Genomic DNA, 13893 nt, shown 5'->3' on the forward strand with positions numbered 1-13893 from the left:
TGTAAACAATTAACCAACCTTATATGAGTATATGGCAAGTTAAGGGTCGATCCCTAGGGGATGCAATGATGAAAACTAGAGTCTAAGTCAAGCTACCTCGAAGATGGAATTGAGATTATGGTTTGCACTATGGTAACTAAAACAAATCTAATCAAGTAAATCAAAGGTCTAAACACTAGGGATATGGGTTCCACATGCAAGTTCAATGATAATGCTAGTTTAAAGCTAAATCAATTGATTCAAGTATTGCAAGGGACAAACAATAGTAGCAATCAAGAGCGCTTAAATGCTATCTCCTATAGGCCAATCTAGGGGTCACTATGAAAGGCAAATCAAGTGGGGGGGTCAGCTTTTCTCTCTCCTCTACTTTAATTAAATCCTCTAAACTTACTCTAATTTTCACCCCTCAAATTTTGCATCGTGAACCGCAAACTCCTCCAAAGTTGCAGATAACATTTAACGGAGGTAGTAGATTTCTTCTATTTTAGTTTTCCCCCATTTCACTTCATCTAAAATTCTACACCTCACTTTTTCGATTTCCATAACCCTAAAAAACCTAACTTTTTCATTCTCTTGACCTTCTCCCTCTTGGCTTATCAAATTCTCGTCGGTAAGTTTGTATTTCTTCTAATAATTATAAGTATTGTTGTTAAATTTCTTTCCAAATTCCATTTTTATGATTATTATTCAAACTTTTTTTTCTTAATTGTTCTGCTTTAGCTTTTAATTTGTTTATCCAACTTGATTGAGGCGATGTCGGGCAGAGGCGATGATGCTGGGACGAGGATGTCGGACAGCGAAAGTTCATACGATGAAAAATGGGACAGCATGTGGGAAAACGAAAGTTCAGACGAAGAAGCTGGAAAGACTTTGTCGGACAACGGAAGTCCAGGCGATGAACCTTTGTCGAAGAAGCCAAAACTTGCTGTAATTTTTTTCTATCTACTTATTCTTCAGTTATTCTCCATCTCTATTATTTATTATTATGATTATATGCTTTGGGTTAGTAAGATTGTTAGAAATAGCATATTGGGCAAAATCATACACTATAATTAAAGGGAAAAGCTTGTATACCAATTTTCATTATAAATAAGCCTTGCACGAATATATGTAGTTTAACATAAGGACGGGTTAATTACTAGTTTACAATGTAAAAATGAGAAGAAATTGCATGAAAATCTGTTTATGAACTAACTCATACTATTGGATTGCAAAATAACCAGAGCGACCTTAATGAAGTCACTATTGATGAGCATTTGGAAGCAACTGAGGAAGCTGGATTAAAAGAGTTAATCTTAGATAGTTGCGGAGATTTTTTAAGAGATTGCAAGGAATTACCTGATCAACTTTATGATAGTCTGATCGAAGGAATTACCACTCTTGTTTACCTGCTGTATGACAAGGTACTCTAATTCCTGTGATTTTCTCCTGTCCTCTTTCTGCTTTATAGTCTTTAAAAGTTGGGATGTTTCAAACCAGAATGATGACATGCGTCTGGTCATTGGTCATTGTTCCTTTCTGCTGTATGCTTATTATATTGTTTATACATCTATACTTGACAGGAGGATTTATACCGGATAGGAAGTTCTCGCATAGTTATTGATCAACAAATAAAATTTTGGGAAGAACTTGCACCTATAGGAGAGAAGGTGTGTGTTTACTGTTTAGTGTGGAATGTACCGTACATTTTGTCTTTGCCCTTTTGGTTAAAAACTGGTATCAGCAATTTGCAAGTGTACTCCTTCAATTTATGTATTTTTTTCATTGGTGAAGAGGGATAAGTTGTACTCCTTTTTCCTCAATTTTTTTATTTTTATTTTTTTTTTGGGTAAAGGTTTATTTACATGTCAAATAGGCACGTGGTATGCTTATGTTGATTTTTTTTTTTTTTTTAATGCAATGCCATTACTAAGAAAGGTATTTTTTATTTGATACTTTATCGTCTAAAAACTGTCATAAAACCTTTTGAGGTGCCTTGTATGAAACTACATGCCTAAACTCTGAAATTGAAGCTTGAAAGCTCAAAATTCAATATTTTTTTTGTAGTAAAAATAAATTGTCCTATCACATCACTTGTATAGAGGATTAAAGGAAGGTATGGGAAAGTAGTGCCATTGTATCTTTGTTGCAAATTAAGTCAATCAATCATGTATCTTTATTTTTTTCACAGAATTAATCAATGTATGAGTTTTGCAAGTGAATATACCATTTAAAGGGTTTAGTTGATCAATAATTTACGTTTTTTATTTTTTATTTTTTTTTTTCTGTTGCAGAATGAATCAGTTCATGAGTTGTGCAAGTGGATTTTCCATAGAAAGGTTGACCGGGAAAGATACTCTTTGTTGACCGAAATTGATCTTGGCAAGATGGTTTCGGTAACGCTTTGAAATATTGATGTTGTTTAGTTGCCATTTCCATGTGATGATTCCATTCCTTCTGATGTTTGCTTTCAATGTGCAGCATTATAGGAGTTTCCCATATGTAAAGCCTTATATGGTATGTGCATATACTAGTTAATATTTTGCGCATCTTGGTGCATAAGATGAATGTATGAATAATTTGGTTATTGCTTTAGTAAGATATGACTTGATGCTAGACAATAAGCCGAATGCCTTTTTTGAATTTGTGAAGATTTTGGCGTACCTATTTTGCATAGGAACTTCAACCCGTCTGTGTATGGCTGTATATTGACTTTTTTTTTGTTTGTCTCCCCAGTTTGCCCGCTGCAAGGAAAATATGAAGGTAGCATGGTTTTTCTTGCTTTTCTGCTGACTACGGACTACCAGGTTTTCTTGTTATGTTCATAATTTGCTGAGCTTTTTTGTTATTACAGAGTACTATTGATGACAAGATTCTGAAAGCAATCAGAAAAGTGAAACTTTGTCCTAGATTAACGGTAAAATTCTAAATACTGATAAGTGTGTTTGCTTATCAATGATCATTTTTTGTGTTGAAGGGTATACATAGACGTATGAACACTTTTGTTTGAATTGAAAATACTGCTTTATATTATCCTGGGTTTCTGGGGGCTGTTAAAGTCTAAAAAAATTTAATCTGGCTTAGTATTAGTTGTTTAATTCATAATCCTTGGTTTAAACTATAAAGTGAACCTATATGTCAATTCTTGTACTTTTTGCTTTGTTTTGTCGCATTAATTTTACATTAATTTGGACTAAATACTCATCTGTACAGTTGATGCAACACCTCTAGATCACATCCAAATTAAGTTGCCTTTTTTTCACCCATATAGCCACTTCTCTTCCTAGGAAGTTAAGCAATGGTGGTGGCTAATGGAAGATGGGTTATGTGACAATCAACATCCTTTGTTTCTTTTGAGAGTGTGTTCAAACACTTCAAAGGCAGAATGTTGTTAGAGAACCATTTTTGTCAAATTTTTGTAAAGAGGGTAGAAGTACATTTTTATTTAATTAGATATCTTCTCCATTGCCTATCATAATAGGAAGACTTCGGTTGGATTCTAGAATAGCTACAGTGGGATGGGAGAATGATTGTAAAATGGAAGGATAACTTCTCCAACCAATACTCTAAATTCTTACTAATAAATCACTCCAAATAATGCCATAATATATGTGGATATTGTAGCCTGAAATTTGCTTGAAGAAAAAGAATATATCTAATGATCTATTACAAGTCAAATCCTTAATTCTTCATCCTATTTCTCTTTTTAGGCAGTCCCAAATATTTGCTTCATTTCTTTGTATAAAAAATTCTCCCTACTTTTTCACACATGATGGGGGCCATACCAGCCCCATTACTCTTCTCTCCTTTTTCTTCATATTCGTTTGTGTGCATAGCCCACAAGGAGCAAAGAAATAGGGTTGAAGGAGTTGTTTTTTAGTTGTAAATATAGTAATATTCTAAATCTAAGTCCTAATATTATGTTGTCGATAATTTGATTGAAAATGCAAATAATCCTCAATTCTATAGAACTTATAGATTTCCTCAATTAGTACTCAAGATAATGAATTTTATACATGTTTTCTTTCTTATCTGCATCATTAAGAGCATCCACAGGGTGCTTTAGTCATCTCATCATGCAAGAGATCAGTCTAGGCTTGAGGTCCGTTTCACATATGCAAGGAGCAGGCCTAAAATAAGCATGGAAATGCTTGATGAGCTGGAAGTAGTTTGTTATGGAATCAGTTTGGGGAGTGGGCCAAATAGTAACTCAAGAATAAGTTTGTTATTTTGATTCCCTGTATTAGCTGTTGCTTGAGTTTGTTAAACTTGACCTTGGTATCAAATAGAGCTAGTGGGATAGGGGGTAGGTATCCAGAAATTATTGTTGAAGTTTGTTTTGGAGAGAACCTTCCTCTCTAAAGAATGCCTTGTATTATGAATTATGCTAATTGCAATACACTTATCCCTTGGCTGCTATTTCTATCTCTGATACTAGCTTGAATACTCTCTGTTTTCATACACAATTCTAGCACATCACTTCCTCGAGCTGTTGAACTTGAATGTACCTTAAAGCTTAAATTGAAATGCCATCAAAAGAAATAATATTTGCTGACGACGTGGTCTTCTTTCCTGGAGCAGGTTGACCAATATACAGTTTTACTGATGGAGATGTTTACGGATCGTGATATGAAATGTCAAGAGTTCTTGGTTGCCAAAGCTGTGGAGATAATTGATATTGAAACCTTGTACCGCTTAGATGCTCATTCACTGTCTTTTATTGTGGAGGAGTGGCTAAATTCAGAGAGGTCTCCCCATGAAGAGTTTGACAGCCTTCTTAAACGTCACTTATTATATATTATTCTGTGGAGAAAAATGATGGTGTGTTTGCTTAACCTTCGAAGTTTTAATCCTCTTTGATATCCTTATGTTTGAGGGGTGTGTGCTACTGGTTCATCAATGGTTGAGGGTGGGCTGTTTTTAAACATTCAAATATTTGCTCTTTTTTAAGCGTGAAATTTTCCCAACTATTTTCATCTTGTTTATGTTCCAGGTCAAAGATAACTTGGAGAGTGCGCTTACTCCTTTTACTCTTTTATTTTTGAGAGAGGACATGTCTATGTCCGAGAATTTATTTCACTTTTGTGAACTTGCTGAACTTCGTCGTAAGGCTGAAGGGGCTCATTTTATCAAAAGGGATCATTTTATGTGGGCCTTTCGTGAGAGAGGATATGGTACTTGTTCTGAAATTGACCTTACTTAAATATTTTTTTTATTATTTTCTTCAAGGTCTATTTTGCTACTAGTGTTTATTTAACACAAATTCTGTTGGGTTCATGCTGCTGCAGAGCTCCCTAGTATTTTTATGAATATTGCAGCCTCTAGAATTGCCGATGATAAAGCTGATCAACCTCCTTATCACATATATGAGACTGCGTTTGCGTTGTCAAAGGCTGGTATGTTTCCTATTGCCTTGTAACTTTGAGCTGTTTATGGTGCGGCCTTGAGGACATTTTCCTGTTTTGATGTGGGCAATCATGTATATAATCTTGGGTTGTCATATTGTTGGCTGTAAACGTTAAAAAACACTAATCCTGTTGTAACATAGCTTTTCCTTCTCTCGGGCTGCAGTTCAAGAGTCCCTTCAATTCGAACATCTTGCCTTTGCGGTGGTTTTCGGCGATTCTTTTGGCTTTTCTAATGAGGAGGAGGTAAATGTCTTAATTGGTCGCTATGACTTGGTTATCTGCTGCTGAAGTTGTCACATATTTGTGTGCTTTTTTTATTTTTGAAGGGAATTTTCCAGTGTTATTTGTAGCCCTTGTTACATGTCAGTTTCTAATATTTTCATTGTTATTTTCAGGTGAGAAAAATGAAAGTAGACTTCCAAGCTTTCAAGACTGGTATCTCTCTTATATCTCAAATTTTCTCCCTGTAAAATATAATATACGAATATCAAATTGTAAATATTTGATAGGATTGTCATCATTATCATATATGCTATTCTTTTCAGCTTTAAGTAACCATGGTATGAGCTTCCCAAAGGATCGGTCTGCTTTAAAAACCAGGTCTTATTTTTTGGAAGAGTATTTCGATGACGAGGAGGAAAAAACAATTATGTGGTTCAAAGGTAGACTTAAGGAAGGCTTGTTGGACAAGTTAGCCTTTTGAGCTCGTACATAATGAGACCGTGGATGGATTAATGTATTTTAACTAGTCTAAAAATGTTATAAATTTTAAATTTGAGATTTTTATAGTGTTTTATCATTTTATGTTGTTTATGACTAGTGGTTGGCCGTCGCGTGTGTAGCATGCATCAACCAACTTCCAACATATATTTCCTCTGATTGTTCGTGTGTGAGAACAGTGATGAGACATACTTATTTCAAGTATTTTTGTATGTATGGGTATCAAACATCAATTTGAAAAATAGTTTCTCCAAATTTCTTATGTGTTTGGAATTACTCCCTCCGTCTCTTTATTAATGTCCACTTTCTCTCTATTATGTGAATAATAAATGATAAAAAGTGGACATTGATAAAGAGACGGAGGGAGTATATATATTTGTCTCAACAATAACTAATGTGATCCATTGAAGACTCTCAAAAGATGATTAGTGATGAACTCCGAATGCAAGCCACTCCGGATCTTGGTATGTATCTTGGTATGCCAACCCTCACTAGCCGGGTTACCAAAGATACGTTCAATCATCTATGTGAAAAAATAGATAGACGCCTTTCGGTTTGGAAGACGAAATATCTATCATTGGCAGGACGTATTACCCTTACAAAATCTACCCTTTCGACCATGGCTTTTTATTCGATGCAATCAGCTAAAATTCCTAGATCAATTTGTGAGGAAATTGATAAAAAGACGAGAATATTTATATGGGGTGGCAATGAAGACAAGAAGAAAACTCATTTTATCTCTTGGGAGGTCTTGCAACGACCAACTGAGAAAGGGGGCGTGAGTATTTTCTCAGCCAAACAAGCCAATGCTGCCTTTCTCACGAAGCTCGGTTGGAGAATTTTGTCGGAACCTACTGCTCTTTGGTCGAGGGTGTTGAGGGCTAAATACTGCAAAGGATGTTGCGATCTTTTTATGTTCGAGCCTAAAGTGGGCATGTCTAACGTGTGGAGCGGAATTACAGAAAATGCTAAGACTCTCAATACTGGTACAAAAGTCGCAATTGGTAATGGAGAAAGAACATTGTTCTGGGATCATAAATGGGCCACTGATGTGCCGTTGAGTGACTTGGCTTTACAACCAATTCCAATGGAATTAGCAAGTGCGACCGTAGGGGAAATGTGGGAAGATGTGGGCTGGAGGTGGAACGTATTCTCCCCGTACCTCGATCAAAATGCTTTGAAAAAAATCCAAAATTATGAGGTAAGACCCGATCCTTCGATTGGTGATTTAGTGTATTGGAAGGATGGAGTTAAGGGGAAGTTCTCGATTAAATCGGCTATTTGTATCATGAAGCATCACACTGAAGTGTTAGATGATGAATATTGGAATATTATATGGCATGCCCCGGTTCAACAAAGAATTCGAGCGTTTTTATGGGTGGCATGCCATGACAGAGTACTAGGCAATCTCAATCTGTTTAGAAGGCGCATGACGGACTCTCCTAAATGCTATATTTGTGGAGCAGCAGAGGAGAGCACACTCCACATAATACGTGACTGTGCTGCAGCGAGAGTAATATGGAGAAAAGTGGTGGATGATTCAATAATGCACAGGTTCTTTCAAGGGAATTTGAAGGAGTGGATTATGGAGAATGCTAAAGAGGATACAATTGAAGGAAAGGAGTCGTGGCCTACCTTTTTTGGAGTTGTTGTTTGGTGGATTTGGCGGTGGAGGAACTGCTTTGTGTATAATCGAAGGGATGAATTACCTATAGACTTTGGAGCTTTCCTACAGGTTAGATATGATGAAGCACGAAGAGCCATTTGGGATGAGTTCGATAATGGCCCAAACGCAAGGAAAAGGTACAAGGTACCAGCCAATATTACTTGGCATGCACCTCCGTATGGCGGGTATGTATTAAATTGTGATGGAGCGGCAAAAGGTTGCCCTGGCCCAGCTGGAGGGGGAGGAATTATAAGAGACTACTCTGGTCAACTCATCAAAGCATTCGCAGCTAACTTTGGCTATAGCACAGCTTTCAGGGCTGAAGTTCTTGCCCTTGTTCGAGGTCTAGAAATTGCCAAGAATCTACAAATTGACAAGATTGAGATACAGATGGACAACCTAGCCTGCATTCAAGCACTTCAAAAGCAACAGGTAGCTTATGGGGAGAATATTCAATGCCTTGAGCTAATTAATGATGATAGATGGCAAGTGACAGTGGCGCATGTTTATCGTGAAGGCAATAGAGCGGCGGATTGGTTGGCCAACCGCGGAGTTGTTCTAGACTCTCATTTAGCTTTCTTCAATAATGCTCCGGCAGAATTTAGTCGTAGTTTAGATGAGGATATTAGGGGGGTGGCTTTGCCACGCTTCATTCCTCCGTAGTTTACTTCTTTGTTTCTCTTAGGCTGCTTGTGTGCTTGTGTTTGTTTCTTTGTTGTTTGTTTCTTTTCATTGAATGGTACCATTCTCATTTGGATCCAAAAAAAAAAAAACACAACAAATGTGATCCATTGATCAAAAAATATCATTTAATTTATTTAGCCATGGGATTATTATTCATGCTACAACAACGATTATGGATAGCGAATTTGGCAACCGCAGTAAAATTTAGTAACCAATTTCTTTAGCCACAAGAGTAATTGTGGAAAATAGTTTTATTTGTGAAAAAGTATATTATTTGCCAAGGTATTACTTGTGGCAAGAAGGCTTATAAGGACAGTAATATTTATGACTAGAGCTGTCAAAAATCGACCCGAACCGTTTCAAAAAGGAACCGAATCGATAAGAATCTGTAATTTTAAAACCGTAAATAGACCCGACCTGATTTTTCAAAACCAGAAACTGAATCGATCCGAATGTTTGAGAACCTTGTTATCAAGCCGAACTGATACAATCCGAAACCGAGAACAACCTGAACCGAGTACTTTCGAACCCGATAGCAACCCGACCCATTGTAAACCGAAATCGTTTAAACCTGATATAAACCCGATAAACCCAAATCGCTTACAACATGTAACTGGTTAGATTCGAATCGTTTATAACCCGTATTAAGTTATGACCAAACAGTTTACAACCCGTAACCGTAATAACCAATATAGCCCGTCAGTCCATAACCCGTTATGATCATAGAGTTTGTTTGTTTGTTTTTATTTTTTATTTTTTTTGGTATATTGTATTGATAGTAAAACAATGCAAAAGGGTTTAATTTGAATTATAAAGTATTTATATTGAATAGGTTTAGAATTTTGATGTCATTTAAACTCTTATGCTAAAATATTATCGTCGTCCTCTTAGAAGCAATGGCTTATGGAACACTATATTGTATTTAAAAAAATCTGAATCAAAAGCTAAATCTAGATTTGTTCTTATCATTTGATCCTCAAAATCATTATACAAAAAAAGGACATAAAGCTAAACAACTAATTTATCCTCCGTATGATATACTGGAATAACTAATTAAACAATGTTGAGAATATACCAGAAGATATGCGTTAACGAAACCCGTTTAAAAACTGGCAAGATCAGTTGTCAAACCGATGGAGTTCAACTCGAACCGATTACAACCCGATATGTTTTGACCCAAAACCCGCTTTAAACTGACAAACCCCGTTTTAAACTGACCGAATTTAACCCAAACCGATTATGACCCGAACCAATTATAACCTTACCCGATCAAAATCCGACTTGAAAAGAAACTGTTATAAAATTAAACCAAATTGAACTGACCTGAATTATTTAAAATCTACCCGAACTGACTCGATATTAATTCCAACCTGTTAAAAACCACCCGTTACAAACTGAAGACTGATAAATCGAACCGAAAACCCGATTGACACCCCTATTTGTGACAAATAAGATGTTGGCCACGCACTAAAAGAAAAAAGATCAAAGAGGGCGATATACATTGATCAAGGAGGGCGAGTTTAATTTTGCCTTGTTAGTTTCTATCAAGGAGGGCAAAATTATAATTGCCCTTTTATTACAGAGCAAAGAGGGCGAATTTTACTTTCGTCTTTGTATTTCAAAGCAAATAGGGCGAATTAATTTTTCGTCCTCTATAATAGAGCAAAGAGGGCGAATTCACAAAATCGTCCTCTATAATAGAGCAAAGAGGGCGAATTCCATTTTCGCCCTCGTTGTTCAATAAAATAAATCAACGACAAACATTGCAGAGTTTCTATTTTACAAAACAAAAAAGAAACTAACAGGGCGAATTCCATTTTCGCCCTCGTTGGTCAATAACAAAAACGGCGAATTCCTTTTTTGCCCTCGTTGGTCAATAAACATTTTAATAAAATAAAACAATGGTTTTCTCTGTCAAAACAAAATTAAAGGACATAAAAAATTAAAAAGTTAAACGTTTTCTCTCTGAAAGTTTTCCCCCAAAATGTATGAACCCTAAAACTTCGTTCACATTTTTCGCTCTAATTCTTTTTCCTAATTCTTTGCTCTAATTCTTCACTCCTAATAGACGTTCAGATTCTTCACTCCTAATAGACGTTCAGATTCTTCACTCTGATTCATTGCTCGAAGTCGGTCAGATTGCAAGTCAGATTTCGCTCCAAATCATTGCTCGAAGTCGGTCAGATTGCAAGTCGTTCAGGTGTCTCAAAAATTTGGTAAATTTTGGCTCAAAACTATGTGATTAAGCTTTTGATTTGTAAGAATTTGTTGATTCTCGAAATCCTTGCTCTTAATTTGTTGATTTTTTTGTCAATTTGTTCTAGCATGTTAGTGTTGCTCTAAATTTGTTGATTTTTTTTTTCAATTTGTTCCTGCATGTTAGTATTGCTCTAAATTTGTCAATTTTTTTTGTCAATTTGAGGCGAGTTTCGAGCTTTCTTCTCCATTGAAGCAACTTCTGAGCTTTGTCCTCCAATTGAAGTAGCTCCTCCATCAAATCAGTTTATCGGGTAGTATTTCTTAAATTATCAAATATATAAATTTCAAAATCTAGGGTTTACTACTTGTTAATTTGTTCGAATTTTTATAAATTGTTGTTAGGATTCGAAATTTGTTGCATATTATGCGAAATTTATGGAGTTAAGCTTTCGATTGTCGTGATTGCAGCGAGTTCTGAGCTTTCTCCTCCATTGAAGCAGCCTGTGAGCTTTTTCCTTTGCTGAAGCAATTTCCTCTATTGAAGCACCTTCTTAGGTAATGTGTTAAATTATCAAATTTCAATTTCACAATCTAGGATTTACTGCTAATTAATCGTCTCATTATATTTAATCTAGGGTTTGAAGCACAATTAGTTTGGTTCACAGTTCACTGCTCAAATTCCTTAGTCAAGTCGCTAAATTCTGGTATTATTTGAATAATTTATTGTTTTTTTAATTAATTGTTTATTTTTTTCATTATACATGTCTATAATCTGAGATTTGTTCAGCTGCATTATTTTTTATTTTTTTTTTTATAATTGTGAATCTGCTTTTATCAAAAAATTGGTTATGAATTACCAATTTTCTATCAGTTTGGTTGAGTTTAACGATTCAAATTTTAAGCAGCATATTTGTTGTTAATATTGGTCTTGAAATTTGAAAATTGATGTGTGTAATTGCAATTTCTGAACTGGCTAAAGTGTTATATGTTCAACTGCTCTAGAGTCATTGAGTAGCATACTGATGAGATAGCTGCCCTTGAGACTTGGGACAATGGCAAGCCATATGAGCAAGCTGCTAAAGCCGAATTACCAATGTGTGTTCGTCTAATGAGATATTATGCAGGTGAGTGTTGAAACAGGCTAAGGTGTTAGCATTGCCTCTTTTTTTTTTTCTTTCATGAAGGTCTAATTCACCAATGTGTGTTTATCTAATGAGATGAAGTGTCTTTAGTTTGTGTGGAATTTCCTATTGAATTTCCCTATGTTTGTGTGGAAGGTTGCGCCTACCTTAGCATGCAGGTATACAATTGTTTTGAACAGAACAAACACCATTAACTGCAATCTATGTTAATTAATAGTTCTAATGTTGATAGTATTGTTTGTGAATAAGAACAAATCACCTTATAATTTGCCTAAAATTTTTCTTGTTTGGTGTAGAAAATATGGGTTAGAGGATGATACAATTGATTTCATTGGTCATGCCTTGGCACTTTATCCGGATGATAGTTACTTGGATCAACCTGCCATTGATTTCGTGAAGAGAATGAAGGTAAAAAGCAACATCATGGATTTTTACATTTGCATAGAACTTTTTTTGTTCTTCAGAATAACCCTGTTCAAGTTGTCAGTGAAAAGCTCAATCTGCTCATAGAAGCTTGGTTCTTTCCTTAGCAAGGTTAATATGTATGTATAGTATTTGTCATGCGCCTTTTCATCTGACTTTACACTGTCTAAGGCCTGATGCTATCATTGAAGAATTTGCTTGGTTATGCCGAATGTTGTATGCTGTCTTATTGGTTTTATTGATGTTTATGCAATATGAATGTTTGTTTAATTTATTATCTGTTAACTTTTCTGGGAGTCGGTAACTTTTTCATTGTTAAAAACCTCCTATGCAGGCTATGAGCTGCATGAGCTTGAGTTTTGTTGGACAGATTACTTTGTGGGATAACTTTGAACAGATAACTTTGTAGGCATCTATTCTGCAATACTTGTTGGGCAAGGTCATATCTGAATTTCTGATGCTTTTGTATGTATTAATAACCTATAGCATTTTTATTATTTTCTTTCAATATTTACCCTCTTCTGTTAAACTTTCGATTCTTTGATTCCTTCAGAAAATGGAGTAACAACATTACTGGAATAATTGAATTGAAGAGTAAAACTGAATTCTGATGATTAATTGCAGCTCTAATGTGGAAGACAAGTGAAGACAACTCCAAGGACACTCAAACCATAAATTTCAGCTTCACTAGCGATGGAGTGATAATTATATTGTAGTTGTGCATTATGTTAATTAGCTTAATCATGTTTGTTGTACAAGTAGCATGTTTCTTGTAAAGACATACTCTTGCATTGTAATACAATTTTTGCTAATAAATAATGTTGATTACATAATTATATAATTTATTGTATTACTTATTTATATATTATATTATGCCCTGTACTAGAGAACCTTTTTTTGTAAAAAAAAAAAAAATTAAAAAAAATAACAAATAGGGCGATTTTTTTGCTTCGCCCTTCTTGATAACTGACAAAGAGGACGACTAAGGTGCCCTGTTTGAGTTGATTTCATAGGGCGAAAAAACTAGTTGTCCTGCTTGAATCGGTCAAAGAGGGCGACTTCAGGGCGATTTAAAAGTCGCCCTCTTTGCCTAAGAAGGCGAAATTTGGCTCTAAGAGGGCGATTAAAGTTGCCCTCTTTGATCTTATTTCTTGTAGTGACGGTATAATTTGTGGCAAATAAGTTGGTAACCACGTTAGTATTCGTGGTAAATAATTTATTTGTCACGGGAATACTCGTGGCATAAAATTTACAGATGGAGACTCAAATCAAAGCAAAAGTGCAAAACAGATAACTATAAAATTAACCAAGCGCAATAAGCGTTGTATCACAACTAGTTAATATAAATATTGCTAACATAGTTTGAGTTACAGCAAGATCATTAATGTGTCTTAACATGAGAAGAGGGTAATTAAAATGCTAAGCATTACAAAGATCTTTATACTAGTAATATTCTTTGCCGCATCCGCTAAATAGTTTAATTTGTAGTGCATCTTAAACCCTTACAAATATTCTACTAAGTTGTGCTGTTACGCCTAAAGAAATTATGAAGTCTAAGTTGTGATTCATACAGTGCGTCCATCATATCTGGATAATAGTTGTCATAGTACTCCATCATTTTGACCTTGTTACGAAAAGTTGTTCTCTGCAAAAGAGTACAAAGGTAGATATT

At 35.3% G+C, this 13893-nt stretch overlaps 1 protein-coding gene and 1 long non-coding RNA gene across 8 annotated transcripts; both read left to right on the top strand.

Moving 5' to 3' along the window:
* Positions 1 to 473: 473 nt before the first annotated feature.
* Positions 474 to 6362, top strand: LOC145611208 (uncharacterized). 3 transcript variants are annotated; one of them, XM_081666505.1, is made up of 14 exons: positions 474 to 606; positions 721 to 927; positions 1224 to 1403; positions 1563 to 1649; positions 2274 to 2375; positions 2461 to 2496; positions 2716 to 2742; positions 2834 to 2896; positions 4561 to 4800; positions 4973 to 5153; positions 5268 to 5375; positions 5551 to 5630; positions 5783 to 5822; positions 5933 to 6362. In XM_081666505.1, exons 2-14 carry the CDS (start codon positions 754 to 756, stop codon positions 6088 to 6090), a joined length of 1476 nt encoding a protein of 491 aa, XP_081522631.1. In that variant the 5' UTR covers positions 474 to 606; positions 721 to 753; the 3' UTR covers positions 6091 to 6362. The 3 variants fall into 3 exon arrangements, with proteins under 3 accessions (XP_081522631.1, XP_081522629.1, XP_081522630.1); XM_081666503.1 differs by having other exon boundaries at positions 480 to 610; XM_081666504.1 differs by having other exon boundaries at positions 480 to 610; positions 751 to 927.
* Positions 6363 to 10380: 4018 nt separating this feature from the next.
* Positions 10381 to 13062, top strand: LOC145611920 (uncharacterized). Of its 5 annotated transcripts, XR_014106490.1 has the most exons (9): positions 10381 to 10443; positions 10526 to 10673; positions 10880 to 10967; positions 11125 to 11211; positions 11292 to 11360; positions 11659 to 11780; positions 12095 to 12206; positions 12556 to 12660; positions 12775 to 13062. It is a non-coding gene; the product is annotated as an uncharacterized LOC145611920 (long non-coding RNA). The 5 variants fall into 5 exon arrangements; XR_014106489.1 differs by having other exon boundaries at positions 10400 to 10673; XR_014106491.1 differs by lacking the exon at positions 11292 to 11360 and having other exon boundaries at positions 10400 to 10673.
* The last annotated feature ends 831 nt before the right edge of the window (positions 13063 to 13893 follow it).

This window comes from Chenopodium album, chromosome 24 (genome assembly GCF_948465745.1).
Source record: "Chenopodium album chromosome 24, dcCheAlbu1.1, whole genome shotgun sequence".
Lineage (NCBI taxonomy): Eukaryota > Viridiplantae > Streptophyta > Magnoliopsida > Caryophyllales > Amaranthaceae > Chenopodium > Chenopodium album.